The 17,529-nt window shown below is 41.4% G+C and overlaps 1 protein-coding gene across 4 annotated transcripts in view; it reads left to right on the top strand.

The window, feature by feature from the left end:
* The window catches only part of USP22 (ubiquitin specific peptidase 22), a 102,950-nt gene that overhangs the window by 63,451 nt on the left and 21,970 nt on the right, over nucleotides 1-17,529 (top strand). For all 4 annotated transcript variants that reach the window (XM_033167799.1, XM_033167801.1, XM_033167798.1 and 1 more), the window contains one exon: nucleotides 12,948-13,117. In XM_033167799.1, the coding sequence (XP_033023690.1) occupies nucleotides 12,948-13,117 (170 nt within the window). The remainder of the gene's footprint in view (nucleotides 1-12,947; nucleotides 13,118-17,529) is intronic.

Raw genomic sequence — 17,529 nt, 5'->3', positions numbered from 1 at the left:
ACCCTGTGCCTTGCTGGTTGAGGCCAGTGCAGCTTGCTTCAACATTGTGGTTTATCGCCAAAGCACGATGTTTGGCTGGTGATAAATTGCAATGTTGAAAATCTAACATCGACCAGCCCTACAGTGGAGTGTTCATGTTGCGTTGTCAACTCCAGTATGATAACTTGCCCACAGTTCCTCCAGCTGGGCCCTTACATAGGCTTATGAGCTACAAGGTGTTACTAGCTAGGCCAGCCTTACCACATTTGGTCAAAACGCTCAGAAGTGCTGGCTGATCAGTTACATAGATAATAGTTTATAGTAGCAGTTACCATTACGGTCTTTATGCAGTTGTATAGCTGTCCTTGACACTGGAATTTTTTGTTACGCAGGGTGCAGACCTCCAAGCCATGCAGTGTTTTGATTCATGTCCCTCTTTGAGCAACGCTCAAACCATTCCTAAGCCGAGCTATGGTGCATTGCAGCATTTACACAGGGATGCCAAGTAAAGTGACAGCTACGCTGATACCTTGGCCTTTCCATGCAGCTTGTGAGTTGCTCCAGCATGGAGTAAAGAAGCTGGGGGCCAGGATGTTAAAGAAGAGGATAAACCGTTTGCATACTACTTGTAGGCTTGCTCTATGTAGGCACACACATAGGACAATCTGCACTGTGCCGGGAATTTTGATAACCTAGTGATTTTTGGCAGTACGGTACACAAGGGATTTCTACGGAAGCGTCTTTATCTGCTTCCTGTGCTTTACATGTTTGATGTTAGAGCCCTCCATATGTTGCTGAACTACAACTTCCATCAGCTCCAGCCAGCATGGTCAGGGGTGATGGGTATTGCAGTCCAGCAACATAAGGAGGGCCAAAGATTCCACATGCCTGGGTTAGAGTGTATAGTGCAGCGTAATCCAGGTTTGGTGGTTTAGGATTTAGTTTTAGGTTGTTTGCATAGTTCAGCAAGTTCATCTTAGTCTTGTTCAGCCCTGACCAGATGGGGAAATTCTTGTTGTTTGCTACTGCAACAGGACTGCTTAATGTGTGGATACCTGCTCATAACCTGAGAAACCAAGGGTCAGGTCTGAGAGTGGATGGCTCCAGGTTCTACTTCAAATATGCTTTTCCCTGGATATGAATTCTGTAGATGAATTCCTACCTCCTTTTCCAGTTTAGATCGATGTATTTTATAAAACAGAATAATATGGTTTTGTAAACCATAGGTTTTTTGGATGATACATTAAGTTGCTGTCTAAAACAGTCGCTCCTTGTAACCTCATTCATTATGAGAAGACAAGACAAACCATTCTGGCCCCATGGAAGGAAAAGCAACGTGTTTATACAAATAAGTAACAATAGGCAAGAAAACAGAAAGCAGCCACCACACCCAGGGAGCTTCAGAGAAAAAGAAGAGCTCTGTACTGCATCAGAAAGAATTTTAAATCATGTAATATTCTTTGTACTAGCAGGTTGGAGCATTTGGGTAGCATTGTTGAAACAAGCAAAATGGTTCCATGGAAGTATCAGATAGAGCTGTCAGTAAAAGAAGCAAGCTAGTACATAGTCTGAATGCAACAATAATTAGGAACTAGCTCATCAGTCCTGTTCAGATGGCAGCATAGAAGAACACACTCTTTCTGGAGTCGAGGAGGAGGAGTTGGAGTTGGGATTTTCCTGCAGCCCACCCCCATTCCCATTGTTGTTAAGTGTAGTGGGGACCCTTTCCTCTCCCCAATTTTGCACAACACTTTTCAATGCATATTGGCATCACTTGACTAGTAACTGAGGTATAGAGTGAGGCCATATCTGGGAGGGAGTGATTAAGTTGCTGTTTGTATGATATAGCCCTAAATGGAGGTGGGTGAAAGAGATAGTTGTAAATTATGTTCAATGCTGCTAGGGATTTTTGTCGACCAGACATACGCTTTGCAACAAATAGTTGGCTGGGGATTAGCTTTGTTATCTGTATGGTTGGCAGGAATGCTTGAGAATGAGGTTTGTATGTGGGAAATTGCTAAGGATGTATTTGGGAGAGGTTACTCTCCAGACATCCTGGAGAGTGAAGTCAAATGGGCCTTAGAAAGCCTTGCTAACAACAAGGCCAGTGGAAGTGATGATATTCCAGCTGAACTATTTAAAATTTTAAAAGATGATGCTGTTAAGGTGCTACACTCAATATGCCAGCAAGTTTGGAAAACTCAGCAGTGGCCAGAGGATTGGAGAAGATCAGTCTACATCCCAATCCCAAAGAAGGGCAGTGCCAAAGAATGCTCCAACTACCGCACAATTGCACTCATTTCACACGCTAGCAAGGTTATGCTTAAAATTCTACAAGGCAGGCTTAAGCAGTATGTGGACCGAGAACTCCCAGAAGTGCAAGCTGGATTTCGAAGGGGCAGAGGAACCAGAGACCAAATTGCAAACATGCGCTGGATTATGGAGAAAGCTAGAGAGTTCCAGAAAAACATCTACTTCTGCTTCATTGACTACGCAAAAGCATTTGACTGTGTCGACCACAGCAAACTATGGCAAGTTCTTAAAGAAATGGGAGTGCCGGATCACCTCATTTGTCTCCTGAGAAATCTCTATGTGGGACAAGAAGCTACAGTTAGAACTGGATATGGAACAACTGACTGGTTCAAAATTGGGAAAGGAGTACAACAAGGCTGTATATTGTCTCCCTGCTTATTTAACTTATATGCAGAATTCATCATGCGAAAGGCTGGACTGGATGAATCCCAAACCGGAATTAAGATTGCCGGAAAAAATATCAACAACCTCAGATATGCTGATGATACTACCTTGATGGCAGAAAGTGAGGAGGAATTAAAGAACCTTTTAATGAGGGTGAAAGAGGAGAGCGCAAAATATGGTCTGAAGCTCAACATCAAAAAAACTAAGATCATGGCCACTGGTCCCATCACCTCCTGGCAAATAGAAGAGGAAGAAATGGAGGCAGTGAGAGATTTCACTTTCTTGGGTTCCATGATAACTGCAGATGGTGACAGCAGTCATGAAATTAGAAGACGCCTGCTTCTTGGGAGAAAAGCAATGACAAACCTAGACAGCATCTTAAAAAGCAAAGACATCACCTTGCCGACAAAGGTCCGTATAGTTCAGGGGTCAGCAACCTTCGGCTCTCCAGATTTTTCGGACTACAATTCCCATCATCCCTGACCACTGGTCCTGTTAGCTAGGGATCATGGGAGTTGTAGGCCAAAACATCTGGAGAGCCGAAGGTTGCCTATGCCTGGTATAGTTAAAGCTATGGTTTCCCCAGTAGTAATGTACGGAAGTGAGAGCTGGACCATCAAGAAGGCTGATCGCCGAAGAATTGATGCTTTTGAATTATGGTGCTGGAGGAGACTCTTGAGAGTCCCATGGACTGCAAGAAGATCAAACCTATCCATTCTCAAAGAAATCAGCCCTGAGTGCTCACTAGAAGGACAGATCCTGAAGTTGAGGCTCCAGTACTTTGGCCACCTCATGAGAAGAGAAGACTCCCTAGAAAAGACCCTGATGTTGGGAAAGATGGAGGGCACAAGGAGAAGGGGACGACAGAGGATGAGATGGTTGGACAGTGTTCTTGAAGCTACTAACATGAGTTTCGCCAAACTGCGAGAGGCAGTGAAGGATAGGTGTGCCTGGCGTGCTCTGGTCCATGGGGTCACGAAGAGTCGGACACGACTGAATGACTGAACAACAACAACAACAACTCAGGTGAAGGCAGCATGGGTACAGTTCTTATTTGAGTTATTTTGTCACTAATAATGCTGTTTTGTGTAGTTTCACTGTATTTTTGTCTTCAATTTTTGTCTGTGACATTTATAAGTTTTCCTGCTAATCATACTGCTTTAAATGTGTATTTTGTATTTGATCTTTATGTTTGATAATTCATAATGTTCTATTTTATGTTTTAAACTGGATTGTAAACCACTTTGAGATTATTATTTAAATATGAAGCAGTATAGAAATGGATGAAATAAAATAAAGCTAGACATCCAGAAGGCCAACTGTATCTCTCTTATCTCTCTCTTACTTTGAGTAACACAGACTCCTCATTCTTTTCCTAAAACTGGGGACTCAAGGCAATATGTTTCCCAGTCCCCATTAGCAGGTAGTTCCTGGAGTGTTTTGCCCAGGCTTTTTGTTCTAAATCTTGAATGCTTCCCCATGGCATCACTGCACACTTACTATGTGAGACAACCACAACAGCATCACTTTACACTAGTTCCCCCATGAAGGACATCCATAAAGTGGCCACTTAGACAAGAAGGCGGACAAATACACCATTGGCAAGTGGTTTAGCCAGGGTTCCTCTTCCTGACAATTTTTCTGGGGATACCGTTTCTGAACATCCCTTTCTTGTATTCTCCACTCTACTAACTGAGAATTAAAAGTTGGACTTACGTGAAGTGTTCTAGTTAGCAGAGAATGGAGCATACAACCCTGTCCTGTGAGTCAAACATTACTTGAGGATAGGAGGAGAATTGTCTTCTGTGCTCGCCTCTGCAAGACTCCTCTCCCTTTATTTACTTAGGAATTCATGACCATTACTCCTGTTCGGTATCTCTTAAGTTTTCTTTTTTCTGATCTTTTTTTCTCTTTTAAAAGTTGATATCAGTATTGTTGCTTTGGGGAGGCTTCTCCTCAAAGCTATGGCCAACTTGGGTCTAGAGGAGGGGTTCCTCTTCCCAGGGCCAAAGAGGGGGGAAAGTCCTTGTGTTAACTCTGCCTTCTAGAAGAGAAGTTAATCCTTTCTCCCAGTTCCAGTATATTTTGGCATCGATCTTGCTCATTTTGTGTCACAGTTGTGTTCATCTGTCTGCAACCACTTACGTCTTATTTGCACATGTACGTATCCTTGTAGGTGAGGCCACCTGCCAACTCAAGACTGGTTTGGAAGTGCCTGATTTCTAGCAACAGGCACTTTTTCAGACCTTTGTATCTTTTGACATGCCCTTTTGGCTTTTGGGGTGGTTACTTCTGGCGCTGTTGTGGGAGGGTTTGTCTCCATGTAGCTTTCTTAGTAACAAAATGTTCTAGCACTTTAGTTGTGATTCTGAACTAACCATTTGCCTTGAAGAGTGACTCCTGTGCTCAGATTTCCTTGAGCATCTTGTGGGTTCTTAGTGAAGCACTTTACAGTGATCAGTGTTTTCAGTGGCACTTGAAGTTCTTAATAATCACCTAAGTATTCCCTCCCTAAATAAGTGGCTTGTTGCTGCTCGTTGTCAAAGAAAGGACTGGATTACCCCAATTACCTCTGCATTGACCCTGCCATTATTCCTAACCTTGCTACTGCCAATTGCACACTATCAGGATAAAGGAACTAGCCATGAATTTCTCTCTGCTCTGGATTCACTCTCCAGTGTGTTTCAGTGTAATAATAGAAGCACAACATATTCTTCAACTATTACTGCACATTTAATATTTTAACCTGATTTTTTTCCTAGGGGGAGTCATTGTTTGTTTGTGTTTCTACCAAAACGGTTCCCTCTGTCAAAGCTTCCAGACTCCCAACTCTGTCTTTGCGGCTTTTTAAAAAACCAATATCAACCATCTCAGTCCCAGTGTTAGAAACTCGTCAATATATAAGCTAAGCACCAAATTGAACTTTAAACCCAGGTTCTGGTTGCCATAATGGAATGTCTAGGGCCCCCTTTTTTGCAATGAGTTGTTGTTGTTGTTGTTGTTGTTGTTGTTGTTGTTATTTTCATTTCTATACTGCTTTATATTTTAAAGAAAAAAATCTCAAAAACAGTTTAGAACAAATTAAAACATCAAATAAAACAATCCCAAATAAAACAAATTCAAGCCTCCTGGAAATTATTTCATATCCTTCTCTAAGTGACATTTTGCTTTCCACTTACTTATTTACCTGCTTCATTTATAGAGCTGCCCCATACCAGAAATATTTTAGGAAGCCAGTGTGGTGTAAGTGGTTAGAATGTCGGAGTAGGGCCTTGGAGATCAGGGTTCAAATCCCCACTCAGTCATGATGCCCCCTGAGTGACCTTCGGCCAGTCACAGCCTCCTAACCTACCTCACAGGGTCGTTGTAGGGATTAACTGAGGAAGGGGGTGAACCATGTACTTCTTGGAGAAAAAAGTGGGATATACAGGTAAGTGCAATAAATAAACTGTTGCTGTTTATCTGTTTAAGAAAGCTGGAGGGAGCAGCCAGAGAGAGATGTCAGTTGCCAGCCTGGCTTCCAGAGATCACCATATGGTCACGATTGGAACTGCGACAGTCGCAAAACACATTGGCATTTGGGGGATTTCTAACATTGGCTATAGCTTAGTGGCATACCACACAGTTTGTATGCTGAAGATCCCAGTTTCAAACTGCACCAATACCATCTCTAATCAGTATGCTCACAGGTTTCCTTGCAATATTACATGGATTTTTGGGGCACCTTTGATTTGCAAAGACCAGCATGGTTCTGGAGTGGCAGCACTGAAAGGGATCCTGGCTCCTGGCTCTTGAATTGCATGCTGCATCCTCATCTCCTGGCTATCCGAGACAAAAATGCAAATCCTGTGCCCTTGGTGGCCATCAGAAATGCTTCTGAAGCATGGAGGCATGGAATGGAGCCTTAAATAATTGGGGTATACTTTTTATTTCTCAGATTTACTGAGGAAGGTGAAGAAAATTATTCTTTTACACATTTTGTTTGTGAACAGCCTAAGCAACGTTATGAAACCGTATTGTCTAGCTGACTGCTTTTGCAGGCTCACCCTGCTGTGCCTTTAGTCCAGTGCTGTTAAACTGCCTTGGGATTGATTTTAAATGAAGGCGCACAGTTAGATGCAAGGTCACTGCAGAGCTCCTCTAGTATTGATTTACAATGCTGCTGAGGGCTGCAAACTTTAACTGTCTCCACTGTTTCTAGCAGAAGGCTTTGTATGGGCTGGAATATGGGAACTTAATGTCTGCTGTATCTCCAAGCCATTGTTCTACAGATTTTAGGACCTTTAATATTTTATCAGCCAAAGTGTGACCATCTTTTTAGCTTTGTTGCTTTGTTGCGAAGAATGGTGGAGTTGTTCATTACTTCATTCAACTGTGTACTTTATTGGTAAAGGTTGATTAATGCCAGTGGTGGTTGTAGTGGTTAATAAAAACCTGTGCACCTGTAATTCGGCAATATATTTGGACTATTTGGATTAATTGATATTTATAATTATACGATGTGATTTTTGTAATTGGAAAACCTAATAAAAATGATTTAAAAACAAACAAACCTGTGACCCCACAGCTCACTTCCAGTTGCTTAACAATGGTTAAGTCATCATGAACATCAGGTCTGTACTGTAACCAAGGAAGAAGAAGGTGAAAATGTCTGCCCACAAGAGAGAAATATGGAGGCAATGCATTGGTGGATGTCTTGTGTGATTGTGGATATCCGTGAACAAGGAGTTGTCCAAAATGCTTTATACCTACCAGTCTGAATATAGCTGTTCTTGCTCTCCTCTGATTCATGTTGCCATGTAATGTCTATATATTTGGATATCATGCCAATTCTGAGTGTTATTTAAACAGAATAGTGCAGAGGAGGAAGAATAAAATTGATTGAACACAAAGGGAATTAGTAATGTAATGTTATATTTTGTCAGGGCCTTATGCACCAAAGTCAGCTGTGAAATTATTTTTTACGATAGGCCTTATTGTCCATAATTGTATAAACCCATGAGAAGCTTATGTGCTAATTACTATTCTAACATTGACTGTAGTTTTTTGGGAACATTTTTAAATCTAAACTGTTTACCAGGGATGCACGAAGTTTGACTGACCTTGGTATCCAGCCAAAATTCAGGTTGCCATGACCCCGAGGGCAAAGTTTTGTCTTTGGCATAATGATCTTTGATGGTGCTCTAAAGCACAGTATGAGCTCACCAGCATGACAAGTGAATTTGTGGACCCACAAGTTCAACACAAATCTTTATAAGCAAAAAATGGGTGTTGAGAAATAGCATCATTTGCATGAGGAATTTTGATAAAACAACATACCCTTCTTTTGAGGGCACAAGGAGAAGGGGACGACAAAGGATGAGATGGCTGGACAGTAGTCTCGAAGCTACTAACATGAGTTTGGCCAAACTGCGGGAGGCAGTGAATGATAGGCGTGCCTGGCGTGCTCTGGTCCATGGGGTCACGAAGAGTCGGACACGACTGAACGACTGAACAACAACAACCCTTCTTTTGTTAAATTTATTTCAGTTAAAACCCATGGAAGCGTTCCCTTCCCCTTGCTATGTTGTACTCAGAACTGTGCCAGGGAGATGTCATGTTTCGTACTTACTGCCCTGCTTACCTTGACTATAGGAAATTCTATGAAACTGGGCATATTTGCACAAGTGGGGCAAAAAGGTGCTGTTAATAAGGTAAACAGACCTATAATTACAGCCTTTAGTACATCACTAAATACACCTTGCATTCCCTGGAGGAAATAGCTTGAGATTTTTAAGTCTCTGGACGGATGGTCCTGTGTGAAACTAAACAAATAATGAATTTGTAGTGGTCTCAGTGATAATCATAGGGGTAGCCATAATTCAATGGCTAGAGTATCTCCATTGTATACAAAAGGTCCTAGGTCCAGTCCCCAGCTGGCAGAGCTTGGAAAGGCCACTGCCTGACACCCTGGAGAACCACTGTGAGTCAGAGTAGGCAGCAATGACTTGGATAGACCAGTAGTTTGATTTGGTGTATAGCAGCTCCATGTGTGTCATATGGTTGAAACTTCTGAATCCTTTACAGAAGCACAGAATTGCATCTTGCCAACAAGTGAAGGATGTATGCAAGTGACTAAAAATTATTGCATGAATAACTTCATAAATCAAAACATTTACAGATACATGGTAATTAATTTACAACTGCAGAGATGCGCACAAGCACCAGCAAGCATTTTGTGGAGACCAACCCTGATAGTGTATAAAGAAATGGAAATGGTAAGCAGTCATTACTCTGTTGTGGAATCATATCAGATGGACTACAAGTGGTGATGATGATTGGACTTGAACCAGACTGCCATAAAACATGTACCTGTCTTCAGTGTGTTGTGTGTTACCTTCCTGAAGTGATCTAATGCCATCTAAAATAAAGTAGCAAAGGTGAATGAGCAGGCAGTTATGTGACTTTATTATAGAAGAGTTTGGATTTGATATCCCGCTTTTCACTACCCAAAGGTGTCTCAAAGCAGCTAACATTCTCCTTTCCCTTCCTCCCCGACAACAAACACTCTGTGAGTTGAGTCGGGCTGAGAGACTTCAATGAAGTGTGACTAGCCCAAGGTCACCCAGCAGCTGCATGTGGAGGAGCGGGGAGGCGAACCTGGTTCACCAGATTGCAGATTCTAGTCAACTGTAGTCCATATTGTAGAACCAGATTTTTCCTGAGCTAGCTTTGAAATCTGAGAACGGAAGTCCTTCACTTTTAAGGTGCATTTAATACTTTTCCCAGGCTTATGTATTGTGAAAAAGTGTTTTCTAACATTGATGGCTTCCTCTTTTTGTTGCCGCCTTTTGTGCCTTCCCTCACAAAGTTATTGGGAGAATTTAAAAAATTGAATATTATGAACTTACATTAGATGTGGGGCAAATTAAACGTGTAAATTTTAATGAAATATTACCAAGGAGATCAACCAGTACTAACGCAGATGTAGCCACCAGCATGTATATTAAAACAATGTTCAATAAATATGTGCCAAAAACTATCTGTACAAGCTTTACTTAAGAGCACTTTACAACAAATACATAAGAAGTACATTTTATATTAAGGCTCTACTCCAATATTCTTCTTTACTGTGTTTGTGTAATCATGGGAAATGACTTGTCAAGGGAGATTTAGAAATCTTGGTGGTGATAAATGAAAGTGGGCTTGTGGTTTCTTGAAACTCAACTTTAGTCTTGTCTTATTTTTAAGCGCTTATGGAGAAAACATGTAAATGTGTGCTGTTTCCTGAGTACCTAAAATATGATGATTTCATGGGCTTTCAGACACGCATAAAACATGCTCTTTCTCTCACCTCAAGGTTGGCCTTATTTGACTTTTAACCTACAGTCCTCTTGCACTTCATGCCATCACTTCCTGTTTCTTGAAGCTGCTGCTTCTAATTTGCCCTTTTCTCCTTTGGAAGAACAAGATTAGGGCAGAAGATGCTATAAAAACAGGAAGTGATTATGCCATCCAATACAGTATGACAGAGAGGGAAAAGGACAGGCTCTGAAACCTCACTGTCTTTGTAGGTGGGTCATAGGAGCCTGGGTTGTTGTGCTGTTGCCACATACTACATACGCACAAAGGCCTAGCTACCTCTAGCAAAGGCTGGGAGAATATGGATAGGGTTTACACTGACTTTCTCATTTTGCACCAATCATTTGGTTTGTATGTCCTTTTTACTACTCCTGCAAATGCACCAGGTTTGGATAAATAATTTTTAATTGGCTTGTTTATTTTCTGGTTGAAGCATTTGGATTTGTTACAGAAATAGAATTCTGCAATATTGCCTTCCCCCCAGCTCTTTTTATTAGATAAAACTTGTTGTACTAGACAGTTCTCTGCTTCACACCCTTCATAAATTTGTTTGTGCATGCTTACAGAGATTTTTCTTTGCGATATATTATACCCCGGACCTTCCTTGTTTCAAAGGCACACAACACACGTGAACTAAAATATACCTACATTTGCAGTGTTTGTACTATAAACCACAGTGAAGAATTAACCATTATACAAGAGGTTAATGTGGCATATACTAGTGCTGGGAGGGAGGGGGAGAGAGAGTGGTAAAGGCTGATGATAATGGCTGGTCTTTGGGGGATAAACTACCGGTAGTGACTGGTCAGTAAGGTTAGAGAGGCTGGCAATGTTCTGCTAATGGCAATGATTTGGGGGAAGATTTGAGTATCCATCGACTGATGCTCTGTATACAATCCAGCACAGTGATTTGCCGTCTTCAGTAACCTAGCAACAAGCTACACACCCTCCTTGTGAAGAAAGCTAAAGTGCCCTTCAAACACATTATTGTGTATTGCAAGAGCCTTTAGTATTTTGAACAATCTCAGCAGTGCTATCACATTGTATCCTCATGGGCTGGTAGACATTTGTGAACCTGCAGCATCATAATCTGTACTCTAGAAGCAAAAACTTAGCTCACCGGAGCTGTTGCATTGTGTAAGAAATGATTTGTCAATTCAAGGTGGAGGCATTAGTTAGAGTTCTTGCAGTACTTTGAACAATAGTTCAAAATACATAGAATTGACGCAGATATAATACATAAAGTTGTATGAGAGAGAAATTTTTCTTTCTTTCTTTCTTTCTTTCTTTCTTTCTTTCTTTCTTATTTAAGAGTGAGTTGTAGATATAGATGAAATCCAAACACACCATTCCCTTAATTATATGGGTACCAGCTTCCCTTTCTTGAATTTTTTGGGGCATCACAGGACAGAGGCAGTAGGAGGGTGAAGTTCTGGATTTGAATTTATCTCTCTTTGATACCCTGACTCTTAACCCAACTGCAAGGTAGAGGAATGCATTTCCACACTAGAGAAGATAGCAAGTTCCATTTCTCAGTCACAGCTGTTCAGAACTAAATATTGCCACGGTTCTTTTCAACGTCACTAATCTTAAGCATTCTTATTCCACTGTTTGATTCTCAGAGTCCTTTTAAAAAGCAGAACAAGTGAATATATGTTTGATATGTTTATGCCAGGATTTGACATCCATTTGGTGATCTCCATTTCTATAAGCATGGTTGGATTTACAATATATGACTGTAGTTCCAAGATACTATTTGGTGTAATAAGCTGTCCATATCACCTACTCGTGCCTCCGTTTAAATGGCCCTTAGCCATGCCTCTCCAGCTAGCAGATTGGCTGGCTGGTTGATGACGTGTCCGGAATCCTCCGGGCAACACGGGACTTTGCCCCCCGCCCCTGGAGGGGAGTGGGTTGCCATGTGGTCCACCTCAACTCCTCACATTTAAGTGGAGCGGATAAGCCAGTGGATACCTAGGAATGCGGTTCAATAACATAATGTAGCCTTATGCCTGCAGCCACTGAATGTTGCTTGGTGTTCCTCTCACGGCAGCAAACATATATATTCTTAAAGCAATTCAAGCAGTTTGTAGTTTTAGTTTGTTTTGAGTGTTAATGGTGGGAGGGGTCACAACTGCTTCCTGGTGTATGTGTGTGTGTGTGTGTGTGTGTGTGTGTGTGTAAGTATAAGAAAGAAAGAGGACAGAGTTCTTGAGCCAGGAGGCAGAGCATTGACAAAATTTCAAAAAGCAAACAAACCCGTCACTCCAATATAAAATGCAATTTGTTCTGCATCAGGTTCATAGTGCTGGTGCCAGTCGGGGTTAAGGATGGGAGCACAGCAGTAAGCCTGCTGTAGAACCATGTAGCTTTGTTGCCTCTTCGTAGACTGTTTCCAGCTATTTGTAGAAGGACCAAATCTTCACTTAGCATTATTGTTCACAATGGGTAGCACCCGCTCTTTGGCAGAACAGTGAGGGGCAGAGCAAACATGTACCTGCTTTTTATCAGCCCATTTTAGCAGGAGAGGCTGTTTCTAGATTAATTAGCCAAGTGTTAGATATAGCTGCAATAATATTTTTCAGCTTTATAATATTTGAAGGTATTTTAGTGTGCATAACTGTGCATGTAGCTGTGGTATATGAGGCATACACATTTTGTGAAATGTTTGTTTTATATAGATGTATTGCTGTATCTCAGAGGCTTGATTATAAAAGCATTGAAAGTCACTTTCAAAGAGGAAGAAACGAGTTCTCCCTTGTGGAATGGACCATATCACTGGATACATCTTCAGTCTTGATTTTTAAAAAATCATGGTTTGCAGCTGTGTGTTGAATGTGGCGATTTTAAAAATCAATTAACTTAAGCAGACTACAATTTTGTAAACCAGAACAATTTACAAAATCTCCCCTTTTTGCTTGTTTTAATAGGTCTAAGAGGGCTAATCAATCTTGGGAACACATGTTTTATGAACTGTATTGTCCAAGCACTTACCCACACTCCACTACTGCGAGATTTCTTCCTCTCCGACAGACACAAATGTGAAATGCAAAGCCCCAGCTCATGTCTGGTCTGTGAAATGTCTACACTTTTTCAGGAGGTAAGTCATCCTTTCCACTTAGAACTTGTACATTCACACATTTGTAACACTCGGCAACATTACTTTTTAAATCTTGGGTTCAGATGAGGTTTTAAGACAAACTGTGGTTTGCTTTAGTTATAGTTGAGTACCTAAACTCTGGTTTAAGCTTTGTAATGTATAATAGGCAAACTGAGGTTTAGAGCTTAATTTTTTGTCCTCTCCACACTTGGCTTTGTAAGTTCACTCCCCTCTCTATGGTGTGGGAACCTCTTGAGGTAGTTATTTAACAAAACTGGTTAGCACAAATCATATTTTTTTTAAAATAATTTAGATCAAATCTCAGATCAATTTTAAATTGCATTTATTATTGATTCTGTATGTGTCTTTTGTGTGTGTGTGTGCTGGTCGTTGACCGTAATAAAGAACTACATATATTTTCTTGAAAGATAAAAAGTACATAATTACAAGTGCACAGAGTAAGGCAAGATGCAAAAAGGAAGAAAAAGACATAGCACCCATGTGGAAAACAAATAGCACAAATCATAATTCAAAAATGCATTTGAAAACATGATTCGTAATTTGTTTTACTAGCTGATCACAAAGCAGATTTTGTCAGTTCAGAAATCATGCTAAACCATATTTTACCATTATTTATTTAAAGCATTTCTGCTTCTCTCTTCAGCTGAAAAGACTTCCAGAGCAGCTTACACACAATTAACAAAAGCAAGATAGTCCTTCCCTGCAGGCTGGCAATCTAAAAGGCATGACATAAAAAGAAAAGGATGGGGAGGGAAAAGGAAAAAAGAAATCTTAGGCAAGGCAATAGTTATTAAAGAGAAGTTCTTACAAATGATAAGATGGAATGAAAGCTTTTCGGGGAGCTGAAGAGCCAAATATAGCTGGTCTCTCAGCAGAGCCTATGAAGTAACCCTGCTTCTCATCTCTTGCTGTGCCTGCAGCCTGATAGAATGGCTGCTGCCAGGTGACAATCAAGGGAGTGGATGCCAAATGGAGCTGTTCTGTTGTGTTGTCTGTCTACTGAATAGGGTTTACACTGCGATGAAGCTTGTTTCATTAGCTTCCTGCAATAAGAGAGAAATATGAATATATTTATGAGTGTGCATGTATGTAGATTATGGGTGATTTAGTCCTCTAATACAAGAATGCGGTTCTGGAAATGCGGTGTTTCTTCTCATAGGACATCTTGGCGTACAGTTGGAAATGGACCTTTAGCACCTTAGATTGCAGCCCATCCTTAACCATGTCTTTCATATGCAGACATACTGCTTAACCATGGCTGCTTTTTGTGGCCTCAGTGTGCAGGTGCACACATGGGTTCCTGTGACTGCACAAGGCCTCATTCAGGAACTTTTAAAGAAGGCTATCTGTAACATAGGGCAGCCTAAAAAAATAATAATGTAGAATTTGTTCATCAAATCAAATGAAACAGGAATCATGTAGTGCCCTTTTCTTGCAGCCTCTTGTCACCAAATAAATTAATTTAGTGGCTTGTTCCCAAGGGAGCTTTAGTTAATTCGAAATGTTCTTTTTTTGACAGTTCATCTCTGAAATAAAGATGTATGAGGAACTAGAATAAATACAAGCATTTGATGGCAGTGTGGAAGCCTTTCCAGCTTATTTTCCATCCATATTTGTGTGGTTATGCCAAGAAACTTTGGGGGTACCAGGCAAGATTGTAGGACATTCTTACCTGTAATTAAAAGAATTAATTGGCACTGGTGTTAACCACACTTAAGGTTGTTCAGGCTCCCTGCTTCACCATGTTTCTTAGTCAGATATATCCCTTCCTTAACCATGGCCAAGGTGAGAAGGCTAAATGCAGCCCTCCACTGCAGTTAATACAGCCACCCTGACAAGCAACACACAAGAGAGATAAATGTCCTCTTTAGGCAGCTGCCATTCTGAAAATGGAGACTGGATAAAGATGATAGATTCAAACAGTGATTCCTAAAAGGAAGCTTTGAGAAATTAAGCCTAAGATTGGAGCCTATAGGACCTTCCAAGGTCTTAACCCTGCTGGGCACACTGTACTCTGTAGTTTATATGGTGAGACAGTGTTGGGCTCTTGCTACACACAAGCTTACCAGGTTATTGTTTGATTACCTTGGGATAAAAATCTTGGTGTGCTGTATGTGTGTGTGTTAACAGTTCTTTGGCACCCATCCCCACTCTCTTTTCACCTTTCATTTGGCTCTGTTTTCTAGTATTGAACTGCTTTTCCACATCAAAGGGTAGAATCTATTTTTGCCTCTTTGTCTGCTTACTGTTATCCATTGAAAATACTGTACATGAAGAACCACATCCAAGCTAAAGTCCTTTGGTCAGGGGTGGTGGGTGGTGGAAGGGGGGGCCTAAAGGAATGTAGAGGCACTATTGCTGCATCTGCAGCATGGCTTGTGTTCAGATACATGTTAGGTACGTTTTTATCCTCTGCATGGTAATAGCCAGCGGTTAGCGCGGGCTGCTTCTTAAGATTCCTTTTCATCCTAATGAAGCACTAAATAATATAAAATGGGTAGCTGCAGTGAAGTAATTATGGAAAGTGCTACTGGGTAGAGTGACCGGATAGTGCCAAGGCTAATTGTAAGAAGTGACAAATTTTATTGCTGCAGTTCCCTGAATTATGTTGTCACAGCAGCAGTGTCAGCAGATTTCAGTTACCACACCCGGGCTCTAGTCCCCTGGTGACATTCTTGTTGGCATCTCAGAGTTGCATATTGATCCTCTTATGCATAAAAAGTGCTTGTGCACTGTTGCATTGCTGCAGTGTAGTTTCATGCCAAAAATACAGGTAGCTGTGCAAGAAAACAAACTTTCCTTCTTAATTGAATTGCATATAAGGTTATATACAACAAGCTGTTACTTCCCCATCTATCCCGCTCTAAAGATGGCTGAGCAAGATGTCTACTGCCTGCTATTATTATTATTATTAGTAGTAGTAGTAGTAGTAGAAGTAGAAGTACTGGTAATTCAATTTATATGCTACCCTTTATCCAAAGATCCCAGGGCAGTGCACAACAATAAGAACATAATTTACAGTCCCAGTAATGAACAGAACTACATTCACCACAAGAAAACTTGATAATGTAGCAAGGTGTACATGCTGTGTGTCAGTTGCAGTTGTATTAATTTTATGGCTCGAAGGCTGTAAAATGGATGGGGAACCTTTTTGACTGCATGGGCCAGACGCTTATCAGGATTGGCCCTGCAGGCTAAATTTGATAGGTGGGCAGGATTGCTCAGATGTCAGTCACCTGATGTGATGCCAAGTGATTTGACACTTTGAAAGCCCGAAGGTAGCATGGTACATCTAAAGCAGAGTTGTTGTTGTTGTTTGTTTGTTTGTTTGTTTGTTTGTTTTAAAAAACACAACTTCATTTTAGCAGGGGATTCAGTGCAAGCCCTTTCATCATCTTTGCAGATGTTTGCATTGAAACTCCTGCTAAAAATGAAGGGGTTGTGCTCCATTTTAGCAGTGTTACTGTGCAAGACCCTTCCTGATTAAAAAAAATTGAATTGTACAGGCAAACTGAGCAGGGTTTAACCCCAACTCATCAGCTGATGATTGGGATGGGGGTGTTTGATGCTTCTGCATTGGCTGTGCACAGCATTCTGTCATGGGGCATTGGTGCACACATTCAACATAGATTTGAACCCCACACCTCCAAACCATCAGCAGATATCACCCACCCCTTGGAGTGATGTCTGCAGTTTTGGGAAAAAAATGCCTTGCCAGCTGCCTTTTCCCATGAAGATGGAACTCTCTTGCAGAACTCTTCATTGCTTATTTGACTGGGTACTTCCTTCAACCTTGCCCTTAGAGTCACATTGTTGGCATCCATCTGTCTCAAAAGACAATGGAGTGTACCTTGGGGGTGAAGTCAGACTGCTGCGTTAGCAGCACTGAAGTGACCTCCCCAGTGCGCAAAGCCTGGGTGGTGTGTATGGAGGGCCTTGGCTGCAGGAGTTGCCAGGAGGAGGCATGCACAGCACCACCCAATTGTCTTAGGGACTCTACTCCAGTTTTGTGTAGGGTTTACTCCTTAGCCTTTTCTTCTCCCAAAGGTACCCCGCAAGGCAGCAGAGGTTTAGGATAAGAAGCCACCTTCTTGACCATTAGACCCACTATTGGTCTTGTCTGCTCAATCTACCAGATCTTGTCTGTGTGGATTGCACAGGCCTGTTCAACATTACCACACAAACTCATGTATTCCTGGCCCATAGTAGAGTATTTCATTTATTTTTTGCTCTCCAACCACAGCCTAGCACACCCTGAATCGTGTTGGCTGCTGAGGACAAGACCAGCTGATGAACTGGATTGAAAGTCCAAGTTCTAGGGCAGCCATGAATTCTGTACCAGATAAAAAAATGCAGAGTAAAGGCCAGCTCTGACTTGGCATTGCATATCC

Source organism: Lacerta agilis, chromosome 13 (assembly GCF_009819535.1).
Source record: "Lacerta agilis isolate rLacAgi1 chromosome 13, rLacAgi1.pri, whole genome shotgun sequence".
Lineage (NCBI taxonomy): Eukaryota > Metazoa > Chordata > Lepidosauria > Squamata > Lacertidae > Lacerta > Lacerta agilis.
The sequence above is the reverse complement of the archived record's forward strand: the minus strand, read 5'-3'. Positions and strand labels throughout refer to the sequence as shown.